Raw genomic sequence first — 19,818 nt, 5'->3', positions numbered from 1 at the left:
CTGATAAATTTAGAGGGCCACAGAAATAGGGCTGAAGAAAAGGACGAGCTGGGTGGTTCTTTTGGGAGCCAGTGCAGACACAATGGGTCAAATGAGCTCCTTACAAACTGTAGGATTATATGATCTTTATTAGAGAATGGATTTCACTTAGTACTTTCTTAAAGGTCTTCATAATTGGTCTTTTGCAGACTTATATTTTGCCATGATCTGGTCAGATATAACATAGTGAAATCTTCTGAGATCAATGTAATGGTGAAGGAGAAGACATCTTTTAGAATGTTACTGCTATAGAGACAGGCCCTTAGAAATATTTTGTTAGTAAGCTCTGTTTGTGTCCATAGTTCTTTACAGTTAGTACTTGAAAGCCTATCAACTCATTGCTTCCAGTGTTCCTCGATATTAAGGGATCTGAGCTTAATACTGTACCATGCTTCCTTTCTGTACCTTCTAACTATTTCTCTTTTTAAATTAACTACTGATTTTATTTTTGAAGAAAATATGACCTTTTCTTCACCAGGATTTTTTAACTTAAAAGCAGAAACTCACCAAGTCTGGCAGCATGTGTGGAGCGAAACAGAGTTGACCTTTGGATTCCAATATAACACCACTTCAAAACGTTCTCATAGTTCTTCTTAACTCTTAGCTCGAATGAAGAGACTTATCAGACTCCAAATGTCAACTCTACTCATTTTTCCAAGATGCTGCCAATCCTACTGAGTTTTCTCCATTGTTTTCTGTTTCTGTTTCAGATTTCCAGAATTGATAGTATTTTTCTTTTACTTTCCTTCCTAACTTACTTTGTAATTCTAAGTAAATATATGACTACAGCGGTCTGTTTCAGGCAACCTTGGAGTAGACAAATCAGTACTCATATCTCTAAATGTATTTTCCTTCCAAGTGCCTGTTCAACTCTTCTTCAAAGTTTCTGATTTTGCACAGCTTCCTAGAACAATCCATTCCAAACACTCAACACCTGCTGAATAGTGAGAATTGATCTGTCTATTTGTATGTCTTACTGTCATTCTCAGAGCCATGTAGACAGTTTCTCAGAGGTAAACTGGGTGATATTCTGAAATGTTTTAATCAGATCCTGTAGTGACTGTGTAGAATTCTAAGGAAAAAAAATTGTCAACCTCATAGAGTTGTGGTGGCTTGATTGCTGAAAGTGTTTAAAGAAGAAATGGATATATTTTTGAAATATCAGCTAGTTGAAGAATATGAAGAGCTGGCACCAAAAAGGAGTTGAAGCATGGGGCAAATTAGCTGTTGAATACTTGAGAGACCGATTGTCCTTCAGCTGCTCCTATTTCTTATGTTGTCATGACAGTGTGGAACTTCAGAAGGACATTGACAAGTTGGAGTGGGGGTGATAGATGACAGATGAAGTTCAATGCAAAGAAATGTGCAGTGATACATCTTGGTACAAAGGGCATGCAGAGACTTACCTCTCATCCCCTCTGAACCTCCTGTCCTTACATTAAAGCAATGCCATCTATTCATTGATCCCTTCATCAAAGGAAAGTTTCTTCCCGTACATGCCCCTCACAGTTTTATACATCTCACTCATCTTCCCGCTGACTCTCCTCTGCTTCAAGGAGTCTATTAAATCTCCCTTCATAACTAAAACTCTCCAGCCCAGGCAGCATCCTGTGCACCCTCTCTAGTGCAATCACATCCCTCCTATAATTCCAGAACTTGCACACATTACTTTTGCTGTGGCCTAACCAATGTTTGATACAGTTCCAAAATAACCTCCCCATTCTGAAACTCCATGCCTCAGCAGATAGAGGCAACAATTCCATATGCCGCCTTAACCAGTTTACCAATCTGACCCACTAATTTAAGGGATCGATGAATATATACACCAAGGTCCCTCTGATACTCCGTGATTCCCAAAGTCCTACTGCTCATCATATATTCCCTCACCTTAATTGTCCTGACCAAGTACATCACCTCACATTTATCCAGATTGACATCATTAAAAGAGTCAAGAAGGTAGAGCATTTAATAAATCAGACAGTATTCTACGTTTCATTAATGGTGCATAGCATACAAGGTTTGGTCAGAACTGTATAAAAACATTGGTTAGGATATAGCTAGAGTATTGTGTGCAGTTCTGTGTGCCACAATGCAGGATGAAGGTGAATGCATTAGAGAGAGTGCAGAAGAGGTTTACTAGACTGGTTTTAAGGTTCAGAAACTTCAGTTATCGAGATAGATCGGAGAAGTGTAACTGTTTTATTTGGAGAAAAAAAGGCTGAGGGGAGATTTGATGGAATTTTTCATAATAGTGAGAGATCTGCACAGAGTGGATATGGAATAAATTTCCTGGTTATAAAAATAATTGTGAACCAGAGGGCAAATATTTAAAATATTTTATAAGCAAGCGTGATGTGAGAATAAAAAGAACTTTTGCACACATTGAGTAATGAGAGTCTGAGAACATGCTAACTGGAAATGTGGAGGGTGCGGGTTCATGTTGAGGCTTTGAACAGGGCCTTAGATGATTAGTTAGGTAGAACCAAAATTATGGAGGAAAAGCAGAAGATTGGTACTAAGCAAAGAACAAGTGTGAATGAGGTGTGTTCCTGCATTGGAACAGTTCTCTGATTCTGAAATAGTTCGCAGAAAGTGCACATCTGTTAAGGTCATCCCAATGCAGTCTGACTATCCAACTCTATCTTTATATTGAAGGATTTTGCATGATATTAGTATAACCAGACACATCCAGTCACTATACTGTAGGGAATCCAATCTAATCTAATCTAATCTAAAGAAAAGGTCCGTGGGAAATGTATAAATGGAGACACTGATTTAACTTTGCTTTAACTATTAGAAGACGAGTAGTCATTCAGAACCTCAAACTTTTCAGTTAGATCATGGCTGATTAGCATATGATGAATCGTTACAAAAAAATCAATATAATTGAAATAAATGTTGTCACAATGTCAATTATTCAAAATGCTTCGAATCTATTTTATGCCATATTTAGGGTTGTAATTATTCGGTATACAGTCCTTAATCTTTAGGATTTAAGAACATTATATTCACTTAGACTTTGGATATTTTGATTAGTCTCTCTTCACATATGGATTTTGTTTCATTGATTAGGTAATTAGCTCTAAAATCCAAAGTGATTGATGCCTCTGTTAAAATTGATGAACTAATCTGCAGTATTGATTTCCATGGGACCCTGTTTACAAAGGTCCTTTCAATGCGGAACTGAGAAACAGGTGAAGCAGAGGACAACATGTTTTCCAGTGCAAATTAAAATTGGACACATTTCTTTCCTGTGGAGAATTATTCTTTCCAGTTAGAACCCACTGGTGATGAGGTTACTTCATTTTGCAATAAAAAGATATTGAATTGTGCAGATGCAAATATGTCTGAGTGGCTGATTTACCTTCCAGTGTTGGTGATTCCCCCAGCATGAATCTGTGAATTTGATAGCTGGGAAGAAGCAAATGTTAACAGCAGCCTCTTGCCAGCTGGTTCTCTCATCACTTCGCTTGATTTACACACCAGTAAATTAAAAGTGAAATCTGTGCTACCAGTTTTGTCAACCTTGAGGTGAATTGTATTAGCTCTGCTTAATGCACTGTGTTGTTTCACGTATTTCAGTTTCTTTTCCTTTCCTTTTCTGTCCTAGTAACAGACTCGCTCCCAGTAACCACGATCGGATACAAAAGCTAAGAAATGAGTTCCAGCAAGCAAAACAAGAGGAGCTTGAGGATCGGCGGCGTACATACAGTTTTGAACAGCCTTGGGTGAGTGTTTAGACTGTCCAGATGGGGACGGAGGGCAAAGAACTTTAACTAAATGGCAGCATCTGCAAACACTGATCCTAATGGGCCCGTATGCAGTGAAGAGTCGTATACCTTTTGACCTGTTCACTGCTAACCCCTTATCTGCATCTGTGGCGCATCATTGATAATTTGATCGCATGCAATATTAACTCACCATTGCTTGAGTGGACAAAGTCTGCGTGGAGAACATGATGCTATACTGATTTACTAGACTATCCCATTCTTCTTCAGGGACAACCTTTGTTCTTAAAACAAAATGAGATCCACTCCAGACTGGGTGTTTTGCATTGTATTTGTGATGTATGTTTTTCAAATCAAGTTTTAGGTGGGGTCCAGTTAAAAGTGAACTATGCTGTTGCAGACATGTCTGAAAGTACTTGAAGTTAACACCTTCAATGCAACTTAAAACAAGTCAAGCTTTTATTTAGTCTGGGACTTTGTAATGGGATTGATTCTCATGACTGCTTGTTCAAAACCTTGAATATAAAATATAAAACCATGCTTGTTTATAGCTAAGGGTGCATTTATTTGAGCATACTGTCACCTTTTCATGATAATACATTTATGTTGGCATGATAATTAAAAAATAATCACTGTATTCTTGCTACTTACTATACTTTTCCTGCTGCCTCCTGCCAAGAGTCATTGCTTCTGATGGGCTCTGCAGCTTTAGGCAGTGAGTTGGTGATGTCTGCAGACAGGGAAAATTGTAAGAATAAATTTATGATATGAAACAGCCGCATAGATGCAAATGCATGGATCCACGCTTGCATATCAACTGATTGCCTCAGTTTTACAGTACCATGTGTTAAATGTGCTCATTCATTTTGTTCGGAGATAACGAACAGATAATGTTATATAGAACATGCATTGCTTCTATGGCAAGCTATGTTCGCTGTGAAATCCCAATAAGCATGTTGCTGGGGAAATGTGCCAAATTGTACACTTTTACATATTCTCTAAGTTAGGATCAGTGGGAGCTGTGACATTATTTTGAAAATGTTACTAGAAACTGTATAGTAGTAGTAAACTTGGCATTCAAAACTTCACTGTTCTGTGATGTTGAGTATAATGTTCATTTTGTTCTCATACTAGATCAATTAGAGTCTTAGAGTAATAGCATGGATCCAGCCCGTCCATGCGGACCAGATATCCCAACCAAAAATCTAGTCCCACCTGCCAGCACCCGGCCCATATCCCTCCAAACCCTTCCTATTCATATACCCATCCAAATGCCTCTTAAATGTTGCAATTGTACCAGCCTCCACCATTCCGTACACTTACCACCCTCTGCATGAAAACATTGCCCCTTGGGTCTCTTTTATATCTTTCTCCTCTCACCCTAAACCTATGCCCTCTAGTTCTGGACTCCCCGACCCCAGGGAAAAGACTTTGTCTATTTATCCTATCCATGCCCCTCATAATTTTGTAAACCTCTATGAGGTCACCCCTCAGCCTCTGACGCTCCAGGGAAAACAGCCCCAGCCTGTTCAGCCTCTCCCTGTAGCTCAGATCCTCCAGCCTTGGCAACATCCTTGTAAATCTTTTCTGAACCCTTTCAAGTTTCACAACATCTTTCCGATAGGAAGGAGACCAGAATTTCACGCAATATTCCAACAGTGACCTAACCAGTGTCATGTACAGCCGCAACATGACCTCCCAACTCCTGTACTCAATACTCTGACCAATAAAGGAAAGCATACCAAACGCCGCCTTCACTATCCTATCTACTTGCGACTCCACTTTCAAGGAGCACTCCACGGTCTCTTTGTTCAGCAACACTCCCCAGGACCTTACCATTAAGTGGATAAGTCCTGCTAAGATTTGCTTTCCCAAAATGCAGCTCCTCGCATTTATCTGAATTAAACTCCATCTGCCACTGCTCAGCCCACTGGCCCATCTGGTCCAGATCCTGTTGTAATCTGAGGTAACCCTCTTCGCTGTCCACTACACCTCCAATTTTGGTGTCATCTGCAAACTTACTAACTGTACCTCTTCTGCTCACATCCACATCATTTATGTAAATGACAAAAAGTAGAGGCCCCAGCACCGATCCTTGTGGCACTTCACTGGTCACAGGCCTCCAGTCTGAAAAACAACCCTCCACCACCATCCTCTGTCTTCTACTTTTGAGCCAGTTCTGCACTCAAATGGCGAGTTCTCCCTGTATTTGATAAATCAATTTTTATAACAAACCACATTACCAGAATCAGAGTTTTTAAAAAATTGTTAATAATGAAAGTGTCAATATTCCACATATATTTAAATTGCATTAAAGATAAAAATCTGTGTTTTACTTTATAGTCTGGACTTCTGTTTCCATTGCCAAACAAAGTTGTTTCTCTCTGTGGAAATGCATGCCACTTTCCATTGTGCAGCATTATTTTGTTAGCAAGCTTCCGTTCTGCAGAATGTCCCTTATCTTCTGGGGTGAAGGGAGAGAAGGACGAACATATGGTTTGGGAACTAGGACTGTGAGAAAAACTTGGACTCTGAAAGACTTGGAACTTAACTACTGTAGGTCAAAGAGCAAACTGTTGTGTATTTAAATTTCATAACAGTTTTAAACAGACTATTTTAACCTCAGTTTATAGTTTCCTGTAATGAACAAAGTGGATTCCTAAGGGGCACAATTAGTTTAAAGAATAGAATGATTTCCTAAATTGCAGGGTTAAGTACATGAGTTTAAATCAGTGTGGAATTATAGCTTATGATCAAACCTGAACATAATGGGAACACATATATTTTTTATTTAAGTAGAATTGTTTGTTTCTTATTAAAAACAATGGTTCTGAGCTGAGTCATGAATCAGAGCTTGAACAATCTATGGGTTTTTAATGTTACTGCATGTCTCATCAAAGGTCATCAAATTGTTGTATGGAAAAAGTTTTTTTTTGTTTTTCTTTTGTTAACCAAGCTACATGGTTGTTTCATTCATCATCCTCACTATTGACATTTTCCCATTGTTTTGGTAATTCTTCTCACCCGGATTTTTTTTAACCAAGGTATGACATTAAGTTAAACATAATCATAATAAGTTGGAGCATTGTTCTATCTTTGGATCAGCATTTTGAATGCAGAAAGCGAGGAAGTCTGCTCTTTTTCTTCCATGTAGAAAACACTTTGGAGGTTTGGCAGGTTCTCTGCTCAGCTCTTGGCGAATACCACGCCACAACAGTTTACATAATTCATCGCAAATGGACTAACTAAACAAAAGTTGCAGTCAAGCTTAGAAAAGGCCAAACATTAGAGCAGCTCATGGAAATATTTATATTGTTGTATTAAATAAAACTATACTGAAGCTGAAAGGTAGGACACAATCTTGAAACAGAGTGGAGGAACTTCATTCAATGTGTTGTCTATCTGATGTTTGATGTGGGAGCCAACTCCAAAGTTTCAGATGTTCCACTCTAAAGTGAAATTTGCATCTATAAGGTTCCAATATGATTGGTCAGTACAGAATTTATCAAAGCAAATGCATGAAAAGTGCAGTGCACATTGCAGAATAAACACGTGAAAGATATTTGTATATCATCTAACTAATTACAGTTTAAGGTGTGTATCTATTTAGAATTCATGTTCAATCATCAGGTCAAGGCGACAATGAAATTTCATTGAGAAATTACATGGATAATGCAATTGACCTATGGATGCTTAAATTTGTAAATATGCCATTTTCTGTGTGAATGTACATACTATGAAATCCTACAAATGGTAACTTGTTTTCATGAGAACAATAAAACCTTCAACATTGTCTCAAGTAATATTGAATATATAATAGATTCTCAATGTATGTGACAACAGTGACTTTTAATCTTTATGCGACATGTTGTTGTCATTCCATTCTGACCTTCAGGATACTAGGGATTGGAAATAGTATGAGACAAAACAACTGCAGATATTGGAATCCATGGTAAGATTGAGCAAGAGGCTCGAAGAACACAGCAAGCCAGGCAGCATCAGGAATTGGAGAAGCCAAAGTTTCTGGTGTAACCCATCTTCAGGAGTGGGGGTGGGTGTGTGGGGAGCTGCAAATAAACGGTAGCGGAGGGGGGGGGGGGTGTTGATGGGGGGACGGTTTGGGTGAGGAGAGGGGCAGTGTGGTGGGGTAGTGATAGGTGAACACAGGTAGTGGGTACAACCTGGTTGGTCAATGGGAGGAATGAATGAAGTTAGTAGCTGGAAGGAAGGGTCGGTGAGAGGATTAGAAAAGGAGGGGTGGGGCTGGAAATGGAGTCGGGAGTTGGGAAGGGAGGTTATTTGAAATTAGAGAACTCAATGTTGAGCCCTCTGGGCTGTAGGCTTCCCGGGCAGAAGATGAGGAGTTGTTCTTCCAATTTGCGGTCTAATTTGCTATGGCAACAGAGGAGGCTGAGGGTGGTCATGTTGGAGAGGGAATGGAAAGGGGAATTGAAATGGGTGGTGACGGAGAGGTCAGATCAGCCCCTTGCTGAAAAGTGCCCTGTGTTTACATTTTTTTCTCATCGATGTAGCGAAGACCTCATTGGAAGCCCTGGATACAGTAAACTAGGTTAGAGGAGAGGCAGATGAACCTCTGTCTCACCTGGAAGGGCTGTTTGAGACCCTGGATGGAGGTGAGGGGGATGGTTTGCCAGCAGGATTTGCATCTTTTATGGTTGTGGGGAAGGTACCAGGGAGTTCGGGAATGTTGGTGGGGAGAGTGGTGCAAACCAACAATTAACAAAGGAAGCGGTCCTTAGAAATGCACACATAGGTGGGGAGGGGAAGATGTTCTTGGTGGTGAGGTCCAGTTGGAATTGGTGCAACTGTTTAAGAATGATACATTGGAGACTGATGGGTTGGTAGGTGAGGACAAGGGGGACTCTGTCTTTATTGCGTTTGGGGGGAAGGGGATTAGAGCAGTGGAGCAGGGAATGGAGGAGGTATGGTGGAAGGCTGTCAGTGACAGGGGAGGGGAAAAGCATGTTGTTTAAAATAACTGGACATCGTTGATGCTTGGAAGAGGCATGTCTTCTCGTCTGACCCGATGAGGCAATGGAATTGGGAAAACAGGATGGAATTCTTGCAGGATACTGAGTGCGAGGAGGCGTAGTCCAGGTAGTTATGGAGTCTGTGGGTTTATAGTAAATGTCCAACTGTAGACTGTTGCTGGAGAAACAGTACAGCAAAGATTCAATAGAATGACAAAGTAATGTGTGTGCCTGAATATGAAGAAATTAGGACTTTAATACTAAGGCAAAGAAGGTTAATGAGGGATTTAACTGGGTTTATCAGAATTATGACAGGTTTTGATGTGCTCATGCAGAAAAAATATTATTTTCTCTGGAACAGAAATGAAGGAGCAATGACTCAAGATTACCATTACAAGAAGAACAAAGCAAAGGTTCAGAGGATAGTCTTTTCGCGCGATGGATTTACTAGATTATGGAATTCTTTTGCGCTACTGGCCATTGAGACAGAGGCTGTAAAAGTAAATTTGATATGTATTTGCAAAGGAAGAATATTTTTAAAAAGTGTGACTCAGACAGGAAAATGGGATTAGAGTAGATACCTTCAATTAAAGAGTTAACAATGGTGCACACATATTGGCAGAACGATGGTATTCTCCACTGGATGATTTTTATGATTCAAGTTTAGAATGAATGGATTAAATTAACACCATATTAAAATGTACATTTGAGTTTAAGTAAAACTGGATAATGGTTCTATTCTGACTAAGACAAATAAAGTTAGAGAACATTCCAGGTTCTCTAACTTCCGCTTGTCAAGATCAAAACAATTTCTTGTGCAGAATTTTCATATTTAGTTCAGGAGATAATACATATACAGCTCGTGCTTAGGAGGTATGACTGACCACTCAGATTCAGCACTTCCCTACACCTTGCATTCCTAGGCCTTGCTACTGCTTGTTAAAGCCCGAGAAAGTTTCATTTCATTCTAGTAAACCTATCTACCTCATACACATATCTTTGACCTTTTTATTTTGAAAGTCTTGACAGTCTCACGCGTTCATGTTCATCATCTAGGATTATTTGTGTTTTAGAATGCAGTACTGTTTCCAAGGGTGCCTTTCAGTGCTTTGTAGCTGGAAACAATTTTCATAATTACGCTTCATCAGTGTAATATAATGTTTGTGCAGATGTTTATGCTCTTTTGAGGAATTTGAAACAAACTGGGGATGAAAGTCTGCTTACTGATTGTTTTTGAGGTGAATTGTATTTGGTTGTGTTTCCAGAAATATTTTTCAGTTTTGGTACATCATGTGTTCTGCCACAAAATAGCCAAGCTCAATAAATGTTCACCTTTCGCTACATATAACAGTGCTTAAAGCTGCAATGTTTCCTTGTAATTTATAAATTTGCCATGAAATACTCCAGTTTCAAAGAAATAACCCAATTAACAGCCCCAGAGTAGTATTAAAGCATGTAACATGAAATAATTACAGTAATTGAGGTATGGGATAATTATTGCACATAATTTTCAATGTATGCCTAGGAAATGGGTGTTAAATAGATATCTAGTACTATATCAGGTTCAACAGTTTGACCTAAAATACTATCAGAGAAATGGAAACTACCTTTACATTGTTTTTGTTATATCTTTGCACCATAAGTTAGAAAAATGAACCTGACAATTAAAAGCAAATAATAGTTTCAAAAATTCTGTGTTGAGTTTTATTACTGAAGCGAGTCAAAAAACTTACTGACTTGCGGACCCACTTTGGTTTAATGGACTCCATTATCTCCATTTTTATTCCAGAGAAGTGACAGAGTGGTTGGTTCAGCTTGGTTCCCTGGGATTCTGTCCCGGATGTTTATAAGCTGTTAGGCCATCTATCCCTCACCTTTCACACATTCTCCCTCCACCTCATTCCCCACACCTTCTCCGTGATCAAATTGTACCCGTCTCTGAACTCCATTCTCCCACCATGGCCGCTAGGTTACTTCTCTGTACGTTCTTACAGAACTAGAATCATAGAATCTTTGCAGTGTGGTCATTTGGCCTGAGTCCACACTGACCTCGAGAGAGCATCCCAACCAGACCCCTTAACCTATCCCTGTAACCCCACATATTTCCATGGCTAATCCAACTGGCCTGCATATGCCTGGTCACTATGGGCAATTTAGCATGACTAATCCACCTAGTCTGCACATCTTTGGACTAATATGCCATTTGATAAATATGCAAATGCAGAAAAAAGTTCTCATTTCTTCTTTGAGAAAATATACTGTTCCTACAACTTCAAAGGAGTGTCAATCAGACAGAACAGATGTACTTTCAGTTGGAGAAATTTTGCCCGCTTCACACTTCTTAGTCCTGTCCAAATAAATGTAAGGACATTGACAACAGAAATCACAGAAAGATTTACCTATAACTACTTAAAGATGTCAATCAAATAAAGTGAGCAATCCACTTCAGTTGTTCAAACATAATCCCTGCTATGTTAATACATTTGTGATTCTTGGTTCATAGCCAACTATTCATAATGAGCATAGGTGGAGAACTGTTCCAATAGAATCAGATGGCTAAGTGTCAGTTTATTTGAAAAAAGCATGAAGTGGGTAAAGCCTCACCTGCTTAAATCCCAATTGACTGTCTGATTGAGACTTTTATGAGTATGTGACAACAACAGTTCACTTTTTCAAAGACAAATGCCTGTTTCTTTGCCTTCCCCTGTTGGTTCTATATGTAGTTCGTACTGGATTGAATGGTGGGGGCATTAGCAGCAGAGGGGACATAGAATTGATAGAGGTGGGCAAAGAGAGGCCATGGGGAGCATGAACCACAAGTATGGAGAAGCTGGCTCGACTCCGTGAAAATAGTAGTGGAGTAGGAGATACCCAACTGGCACCCAATGGACCGAGCAGGTAGAATGTGCTTGCAACCCCCACTTCTATCCTACGCTGGTGAAAACTGGTGCTAAAAATGGGAACAGAAGTCCCAGGATTGGGGCCTCTTTATCATTTTTAAATCCTCTTCTCTCCCCTACACCCTCCACCACCATGTCCACTTCCAAGCCAACACAGTTAAGGGCATGAGATTCTGGACATTGGTATAACCTTTTGACGAGATTAGCTGCTCATTTTTAAACATTCACTTCTGGAGGTGTGTGTTACCTATCTATAACTTCAGTCAGTGTGGTGCTGGAAAAGCACAGCAGGTCAGGCAGTGTCCGAGGAGCAGGAGAGTCGACGTTTTTCATGCAAAAGCCCTTCATCAGAAAACTGATTCCTGATGATGGCCTTTTGCCCGAAACGTCGACTCTCCTGCTCCTCGGATGTTGCCTGACCTGCTGTGCTTTTCCAGCACCACACTCTCAACTCTAATTTCCAGCATCTGCAGTCCTCATACATTCACCTATCAATAACCCCAGTTGACTTATTGATCGGCTGTCACAAAAGACCAATCCAAAATTTTTAATTGACTTGCTTTGTAATTCTTCTTTAGCCCAGCTCTGGTCCCTACGCTCAAAGCGGTCGGCATTCAGTGTCTGTAGAGGTTCAACTCCAGCGACAGAGACAGGAAGAAAGGGAAAGTTTCCAGCAGGCACAGCGACAGTACAGCTCCTTGCCACGGTAAGAGCATCAAAGTCACCTGACTTTATTAGGCCAGAGATGGTTCGTTTTCTTTTATACCTGAAGCCATAAAAGTAATTGACATACAAATCTACATACAAGGCTTCCATATTAAACATTTTGAATAATGAATATAGCTTGCGGTTCAAAAGCATGTTTTCCCATTGCCCCTCATGCTCTGCAAATGTGCAGTGGTTGGAAAAATTAAAATTCTGGATGTCATGAAGGGGAAGTAAAAGTGAAGTAGTTAAAGGTCACTTGTTTACAGTATAGTTTTGCCAGAATTGCAAATCAGTTTGAATAAATTGTTTTTCTAAAAACGAAATGGTGCAATTACGCTACTCCAATTCTCTGAATGGCAAAGTCAACAAAAAAACCTTAGCTGGGCAGTTTATTGCAAGTGAATTTGGCGACAGCTGTTTCCTAGTATGTCTAAATTAACCCAACAATACACACAAGGATTAGAAAGTGTTGAAAAAAGACAGCTTTTCAGGGGCTTTCAGCCATATGTCTGTCTTCAGGCTCGTTTGTTGGCAGTAGGCTGTAAAATGTTGATAATTCATCTATTTCAGTTTAAACAACTTCCAGTTGTTTTAATGGGTCAGACATGTTATTGGTTTGCTATTTGGGCCACTCTGCATAAACGTCTTTTTGCACAAAACTAAATTAAACAAAAGTGCAGATACATGAAAGTTTATTACACAAGTAATACAGTAAATTACTTATTTGAGGACTCAAATATTGTGACTTTTCACCAAAGTGTTTTGTACAAATGTTTATCACTCAGATAAATTTACATTGGCTACATCTCACTTACTCAAAATGGTGGACATGTGCCACAAGCCACATTGAGCTTCCTCCCATGCAACCTGTGCCCTTAAGAACTGGGCTGCTACAATAAAAAATTGGCATCTTTAAGACAACTCATTTAGAAGGATATTTCCAGTCACAGAAGTTTCCAAACTCATAAGGACTACCATCTGGAAGAACAAGGGCAGCAGATACATGGGATCACTACTGTTTGCAACAAGACCAGAAATTGCTGAGAAAATTCAGCAGGTTGGGCAGCATCTGTGGAGAGAAAACAGAGTTAATGTTTCAGGCCATTTCAGAATTGATTGTAGCTAGGAAAAGATTAATATTTATGCTGAAAATGGGGTGGGAGAAGGTGGATTAGTCAGTGATAGGTGGAGATGGAGTGCAGAGAGAGATAGCAACAGTTGGGCAGACAAAAATTGGCTAAAGGTCAGTTTAAGAATATGAATAGTTGTGAAATAGGACCATTAGCTTTGGAAACAACCATGTGGATGACAAGGCCTGGGATGTGGGGGGGTTGGGGTAGGGACATGGGAGAAGGTGCTCAAGCCTTAAAATTATTGAACTCGACATTGAGTTGTGAAGGCTGCAGGTGCAGGTCCAGAAGCGATAAATGAGGTGGTGTTCTTCCAGCTGGAGCACTGCAACAAGCCTTAGACAGAGATGCTGGCAAGGGAACAGGGTGGTGTGTTAAGATGGCAGGCAACTGGAAGCTCAGGGTCATTTTGGTGGGCAGAACTTAGGTGTTCTGTGAAGTGGTCACCTAGTCTATGCTTCGTTTCCCCAATGTAGAGGAGACCACATTGTGAGCAGCGAATGCGGTCGACTAGATTGTGTGAAGTTCAGGTAAAATGCTGCTTCACCTGGGAGGTATATTTGGGCCCTTAGATACTGAGGAGGGAGGTGGTAAATGGGCAGGTGTTATCGAATATTCAGTATCAGAGAGTGGAAGGTCAAAAGGAGAAGTAAATACATGACAGGAGGTGACATTGGGAGAGGGGATGGAGTCAGAAGGGAGAAAAGGGGAGGAAGTTTCTAAAAGAAAAGGTTTCTTGCTAGCGCAAATACCTTATCAAACACTCAGGAACGACAACAAAAGTCGTTCCCTCCGGGGCACTCTGCTCCAATTCTCCTTCGTTCCCAACATATCCCCACATCCCCACAGCACTGTTTCATGCAAACACAGAAGGTGTAACGCCTGCCTGTTACTTCCTCCCTCCTCAATGTCTAAACCCTGCAACACACCTTCCAGGTGAAGCAGTGATTTACCTGTAGTTCACTGAATCTAGTCTACTGTATTTGTTGCTCACAGTGTGGTCTGATCATTAATGTAGAGATGAAATAGAGATGAGTGACTGCTTTGCAGAACACCTACACTTTGTCTACAAAAAAGCTTCCAGTTACCTGCCACTTCAACACACCATGCTGTTCCCTGGCCAGCATCACTGACTTGGGCTTGCTGCAGTGCTCCAGTGAAGCTCAGCACAAGTTGGAAGAACAGCATCTCATTTTCTGTTTGGGGGCCCTGCAGCCTGTGGGACTCAACGTTGAGTTCAATAATTTTCAGGTCTGAGCATGACCTTCCATGATCTTACCCCAACCTCCACACGCTCCCAACCTTCTTGTCATCACATGGGCTGCTACCACAACCAAGTAGAGTTAACATTTCCGGTCCAGTGATCCTTCTTCAGAACTAATAGTAGCGAGGAAATGATTGAAATATATGCATAAGATGGAGGGGAGGAGAAGAACTCAGAGAGAGAAACACAATTGGGCAGACAGAGAAATGGTCAGTGTAGGGGAGTCAATAGCTGCTAATGGGACCATCAGTAGCTGAGGGATAGCCCAGTGGCTTGGTGGTTAGCACTGCTGCCTCACAGCATCAGGGAACCAGAATCAATTCCAGCCTCGGGCAACTGTCTATGTGGAGTTTGCACATCCTCCCTGTGTCTACATTGGTTTGCTCTGGGTGCTCCAGTTTCCTCCCACAGAGGTGCAGGTTGGGTGGATTGACCATGCTAAATTGGTCTGTAGTGTCTAAGGATGTGCAGGCTATGTGGAATAGACATAGTAAATGCAGAATTAAGGGGATAGGCTTGGGTCTGAATGGAATGCCCCACAGAGGGTCAGTGCAGAATTGATGGGCCAAATGGCATGTATCTGCACCTTAGGGATGCTATGATTCCCCTCCAAGCCACTCGCTATTCTTCTTTGGAAATACACCATTTCTTCACTGTCGCTGGATCTAAATCTTGGAATTCCATCCCTATCAATATTGTAAGTCTACCTACATGGACTGCAGTGGTTCAAGAGGCATGTAATCACCACCTTCTCAAGGGTAACTAAGGTTGGGTGATAAATGCTGGCCAGCCAGTGATACCCATGTCTCATGAGTGAATCACAAACCAAAATGGGCTATTTTGACCTCAAAGGTGTTAAGTTTGTTCTTGAGTTTGGAGCTGCATATTATGTCAAGTAGGTGGAAAACTTCTGACCTTTCCTTTTGGCCTCCATATTTCTGTGACAGCTCCAGTGAAGGTCCTGGTCAATGGTAACATGCCTAGGACAGGATGGCAAGGAATTTGAGAATTATAATGATGTTTGAATGTCAAGGGGTGATAATGAAATTCTCCTTTGTTGGAGATATTCATAGCCCAGTACTTGAATGGCATGAATTTTACTTAACACTATCAGTCCACCCCTGAATGTTTTCTGGCATTTACTTTAATTTGTCAGAGCCTACTGATTGCACACTTAGTTAAATACTGCCATGCTATCAACGGCAATCAGTCTCACCCCGAATCTCTAGTCCAAATTTGAATCAAGGCTCCTCACCCATTGCTGAGGAGAAACTGTTTCATAGCAACTTCCAATACTTCACCAATGATTTTTTTTAAAAATGATATGGTGATGTTCAGCCGAATTGGATTTGCCCTGCATTTTGTGAAACCATTTTATAGGTTTGATATACAGCCAAGAATAGAAACTACATTAATTCAGTGCCATTTTAACTTGTGTTCAAAATTCATTTCTCTCAAACATCTTGATGTATATTTTCATTCATGCCGCTTCATATTCCTGATAGAATGGGTGTCAGAATGGTTGTCACATAAAGAATTTTACTAAAATAAAAAATTCCCTATGTTATGAAGATCAACTACAAAGAATTAGGAATAAAATCATATATCTCCCAATGTTCTTTGATACTATATTCTGGCAATTGCAGTCCACTGGTAAAACTGTGTACTTTTCTACACTTTTATACCATCAACACTGGGACTAATAGCATGGTATGGAATTATAGTTGCATCTCTTTTTTTAACAAGGTGAATAACATAGTCTACCTACAGTATCAGTATCCCAGACTTTTTGACAGAAGTATTGTTCTGTACTGCAGGAAAAGAGACTGTAAAGCACTTAATTATAACTACTAGGCTAAGATTGTGATTTATTATGTGATATCATGCAGATACACTATAATTGCATTTATCAATAACATATGCATAATTTATGAACAAGATAATTATGAATAATTAATATTGTCTTGGCTGTTGTTTAGTATGTTCCCACTTGGCATTTAATGTCTTGCATACTTCCATTAAGAGGCAAAGTAAAAGCCAAATTTCTGTCTATGGCTTTTCTAATTTTTGCTCCCTGCAGGCAAAGCAAAAAGAATTCCAGTTCCATGACTCAGGAAGCATGGGATAAAGGCTATGTCCCTGGTGATGGTTTCCAGAGTGCTAAGGACAATCCCAGATACTCAAGCTATCAGGGCTCTCGAAATGGCTACCTAGGGCATGGCGTCAATGCACGGGTTTTAATGGAAACACAAGAACTGCTTCGTCAAGAAGAACAACGACAGAAAGATCATCAGCCTACAGAAGGGCGTAACAATTATGACTCGTACAAAACTGATCCCAGCTACAGCCTTCCGAAAGGTCCTTACAGGCAAGATGTCCCTCCGTCCCCTTCTCAGGTTGCCAGGCTGTCCAGATTACAAATGCAGGACAAGGCACGGCCATTCTACCCCTGACATGCAGTTAGAACGTAAACATGCAAGGCAATAAGTCACTTTTTTAAAAAAGTTAAGAGTATGTTCCTCTGAATATCAAGGGAGAAGGCCTTCAAACATGTAGCAGGTTTTTTGTGATGATGTTTATTCCAGTGCCTTTAGTAATTTGAGAAAAGACTCACTGGCCTTAATCTGCCTCCTTCTGTCTGTCACATTCATCAGTCGATAACAGAAAGACTTTCTCACAGTTTGACAATCAGGTGGAAGCAGAAGAACAAGTGTGGTGTCATGAGGATCTAATCTTGTGATTCTTCTCCAGACAGTGTGACTGATTTTTAGCAATTTGTAGCTGGATTCATTTTACTACCTTCACAATGCTCTTCTGTTACTGTATTGTGAGATACATGGCCCCCATTTCCCCCCATATAGATACAGATGCTCAGCTTGGCATAAAATGATTCATACTGGAATTCTGCTACATTCGTCCCAAGGGGGCAATTTCACATGCGAAATTCACTTCAATATTGACGAGAAAATGGTCTGTGGTTCATTGTCTTCGATTTTGATATTTTTTCTTGGAGAAATGTTGTCTGTCTTTGAATGGAATAGGTCACACTTCAAAAAAGAATTAATCTCGATGTACTTGTAGACCATGTAATATTTTAAATCTGATTGAGAAGGCCTTTGAAAACTGTGGAACATGATAAAATGTGCAGCATACCATACCACTGTACACTAATCCTTTAATTCATTGATTGAGAAGAGGAGTAACTGCCAATATTATGATTTCAGGGAAGAGAGCGCGGATTCACCGTTACTTATCATTTTTTTAATGCTAAATCTTCCATCTTTCAGTTCTGTTTACAGCCAATAACCTGCAGAAAGGAAGTGTTAGCCCAGATATCCTGGCTACTACCAGCCCTCATGGTGACAAGCAGCAAAGTGCTTCTCACATCAGGCCATTGAAAAATATGGGTAAAATAAGGAAGAGAAACACAATGGGTTTTTGGACAAGTCTGTAACATTGCAAACATTAGATTAAGCAGGAGACCACGTTTAAATGCTTCCGATGCCCATTATATCTTTGTATTGTACCTGATGTGAGTGGTTTTATAGTATACAATTACGTCTTTGCAAGTTCAAGATAAGAAAAGAAGAAAATACATTTTTATATATAAATATATGAAAAGACATACAAATAAGTGACTTACATTTTATTATTGCTTTTACAGTGAGAACCTAGTGTACATTTGGGAATTTGGAAATCTTTCCTTTACATAATTGTTGTAAAAGCTTGATGTTCCATGAATACTGTGGAATGCAGAGGTTGGAACAATTAAGTGCCTACAGTTCCAGATATGAGAGAGAATGAATTTTGGTCATTTCTCCCACACACTAAATATAGTGCGCACTGTGTGAATCTGGAAGACTATGCCTCTTTCTGTTTGGCACTTTTTTTTGTTGTCGAGCTGTTTTTTGGCGTAAGTGAAACCTCTGCACAACTATTGATGTCTTGTTTGCTTGTTTGTTGTTGCCTTTATTCCAGTTTTACTCTAATGTTTCAAATGAAATGTAAGCACAGTGCAATCAATTTTTAACGGCTCTTTTACACAGTGTATAAAACAACCTTCTTGTACATATCACTCAGAATAAAAAAGACTGTTTCATCCTGTTTGCAATACAGTCTGTAATTTTACTAGTTTATTTGTCAAGACTTTTCTCCCCCCACAATTGGGAACTGAACATGAAAATAGCAATGCAAGTAGATAGGGTGATAAAAAAAGGCATATGGTATGCTTGCCTTTATTAGTCAGGGAATTAAATATAAGAGTCAAGATGTCATGTTGGAGTTTTATAAGACTTTGGTTAGGCCACGTTTAGAATACTGCGTTCAGTTCTGGTTGCCACATTACAGGAAGGATGTGGAGCCTTTAGAGAAGCTGCAGAAGAGGGTTGTCACGATGCTGCCTGGATTAGAGGGTATGAGCTCTAAGGAGACATTAGAAAAACTCAAGCTGTTTTCTTTGAATGGCAGAGGCTAGGGGGAGACTTGATAGATGTTTATACAATTATGAGATGCGTAGACAGGGTTGACAGTCAGAATCCTTTTCCCAGAGTTGAAATGCCTAAAAATAGGGGGCATGCATTTAAAGTGAGAGGGTAATGTTCAAAGGAGATATGTGGGGCAAGTTTTTTTTACACAGAGTGTGCTAGGAGCGTGAAATACACTGCCAGGGTAGTCGTGGAGGTAGATATGATAGGGGCATTTAAGGGACTTTTAGATAAGGCACTTGAATATGCACGGAATAGAGGGATATGGACCAAGGGCAGGCAGAAGGGATTAGTTTCATTTAGCAGCATGTTTAGCACAGCACTGTGGGCCAAAGGAATTGTTCCTGTGCTGTAGAGTTCTATGTTCTAAGGAAGTGATTAAACTAGATTTATAATAAATGGTTAAAATAAGCGCAGCAATGGATTACAATGTACTATTTTTAATCATTCTTTAACAAGTGGTTGATAAGCAGTTGCAATACTTTGAAACATTTTTGAATACTGATGTTTATCAGTGAGTTTTGCAGCCCAGAAGGATGCCATGTCTGTCATGCAGAATCAGTTTTATTGCACT

At 40.0% G+C, this 19,818-nt stretch overlaps 1 protein-coding gene across 5 annotated transcripts in view; it reads left to right on the top strand.

Moving 5' to 3' along the window:
* The window catches only part of pard3aa (par-3 family cell polarity regulator alpha, a), an 858,224-nt gene extending 839,360 nt beyond the window's left edge, over window positions 1–18,864 (top strand). For all 5 annotated transcript variants that reach the window (XM_043690628.2, XM_043690626.2, XM_043690630.2 and 2 more), the window contains 3 exons: window positions 3,650–3,767; window positions 12,237–12,364; window positions 16,841–18,864. In XM_043690628.2, the coding sequence (XP_043546563.2) occupies window positions 3,650–3,767; window positions 12,237–12,364; window positions 16,841–17,213 (619 nt within the window). In that variant the 3' untranslated portion in view covers window positions 17,214–18,864. The remainder of the gene's footprint in view (window positions 1–3,649; window positions 3,768–12,236; window positions 12,365–16,840) is intronic.
* Window positions 18,865–19,818: the final 954 nt, after the last annotated feature.

The sequence above is a fragment of the Chiloscyllium plagiosum genome, unplaced genomic scaffold (genome assembly GCF_037043375.1).
Source record: "Chiloscyllium plagiosum isolate Xiang-an unplaced genomic scaffold, Cpla_swu_hap1 HiC_scaffold_5, whole genome shotgun sequence".
Lineage (NCBI taxonomy): Eukaryota > Metazoa > Chordata > Chondrichthyes > Orectolobiformes > Hemiscylliidae > Chiloscyllium > Chiloscyllium plagiosum.
Note: the sequence above shows the minus strand (reverse complement) of the source record. Positions and strands in the feature narration are given on the sequence as shown.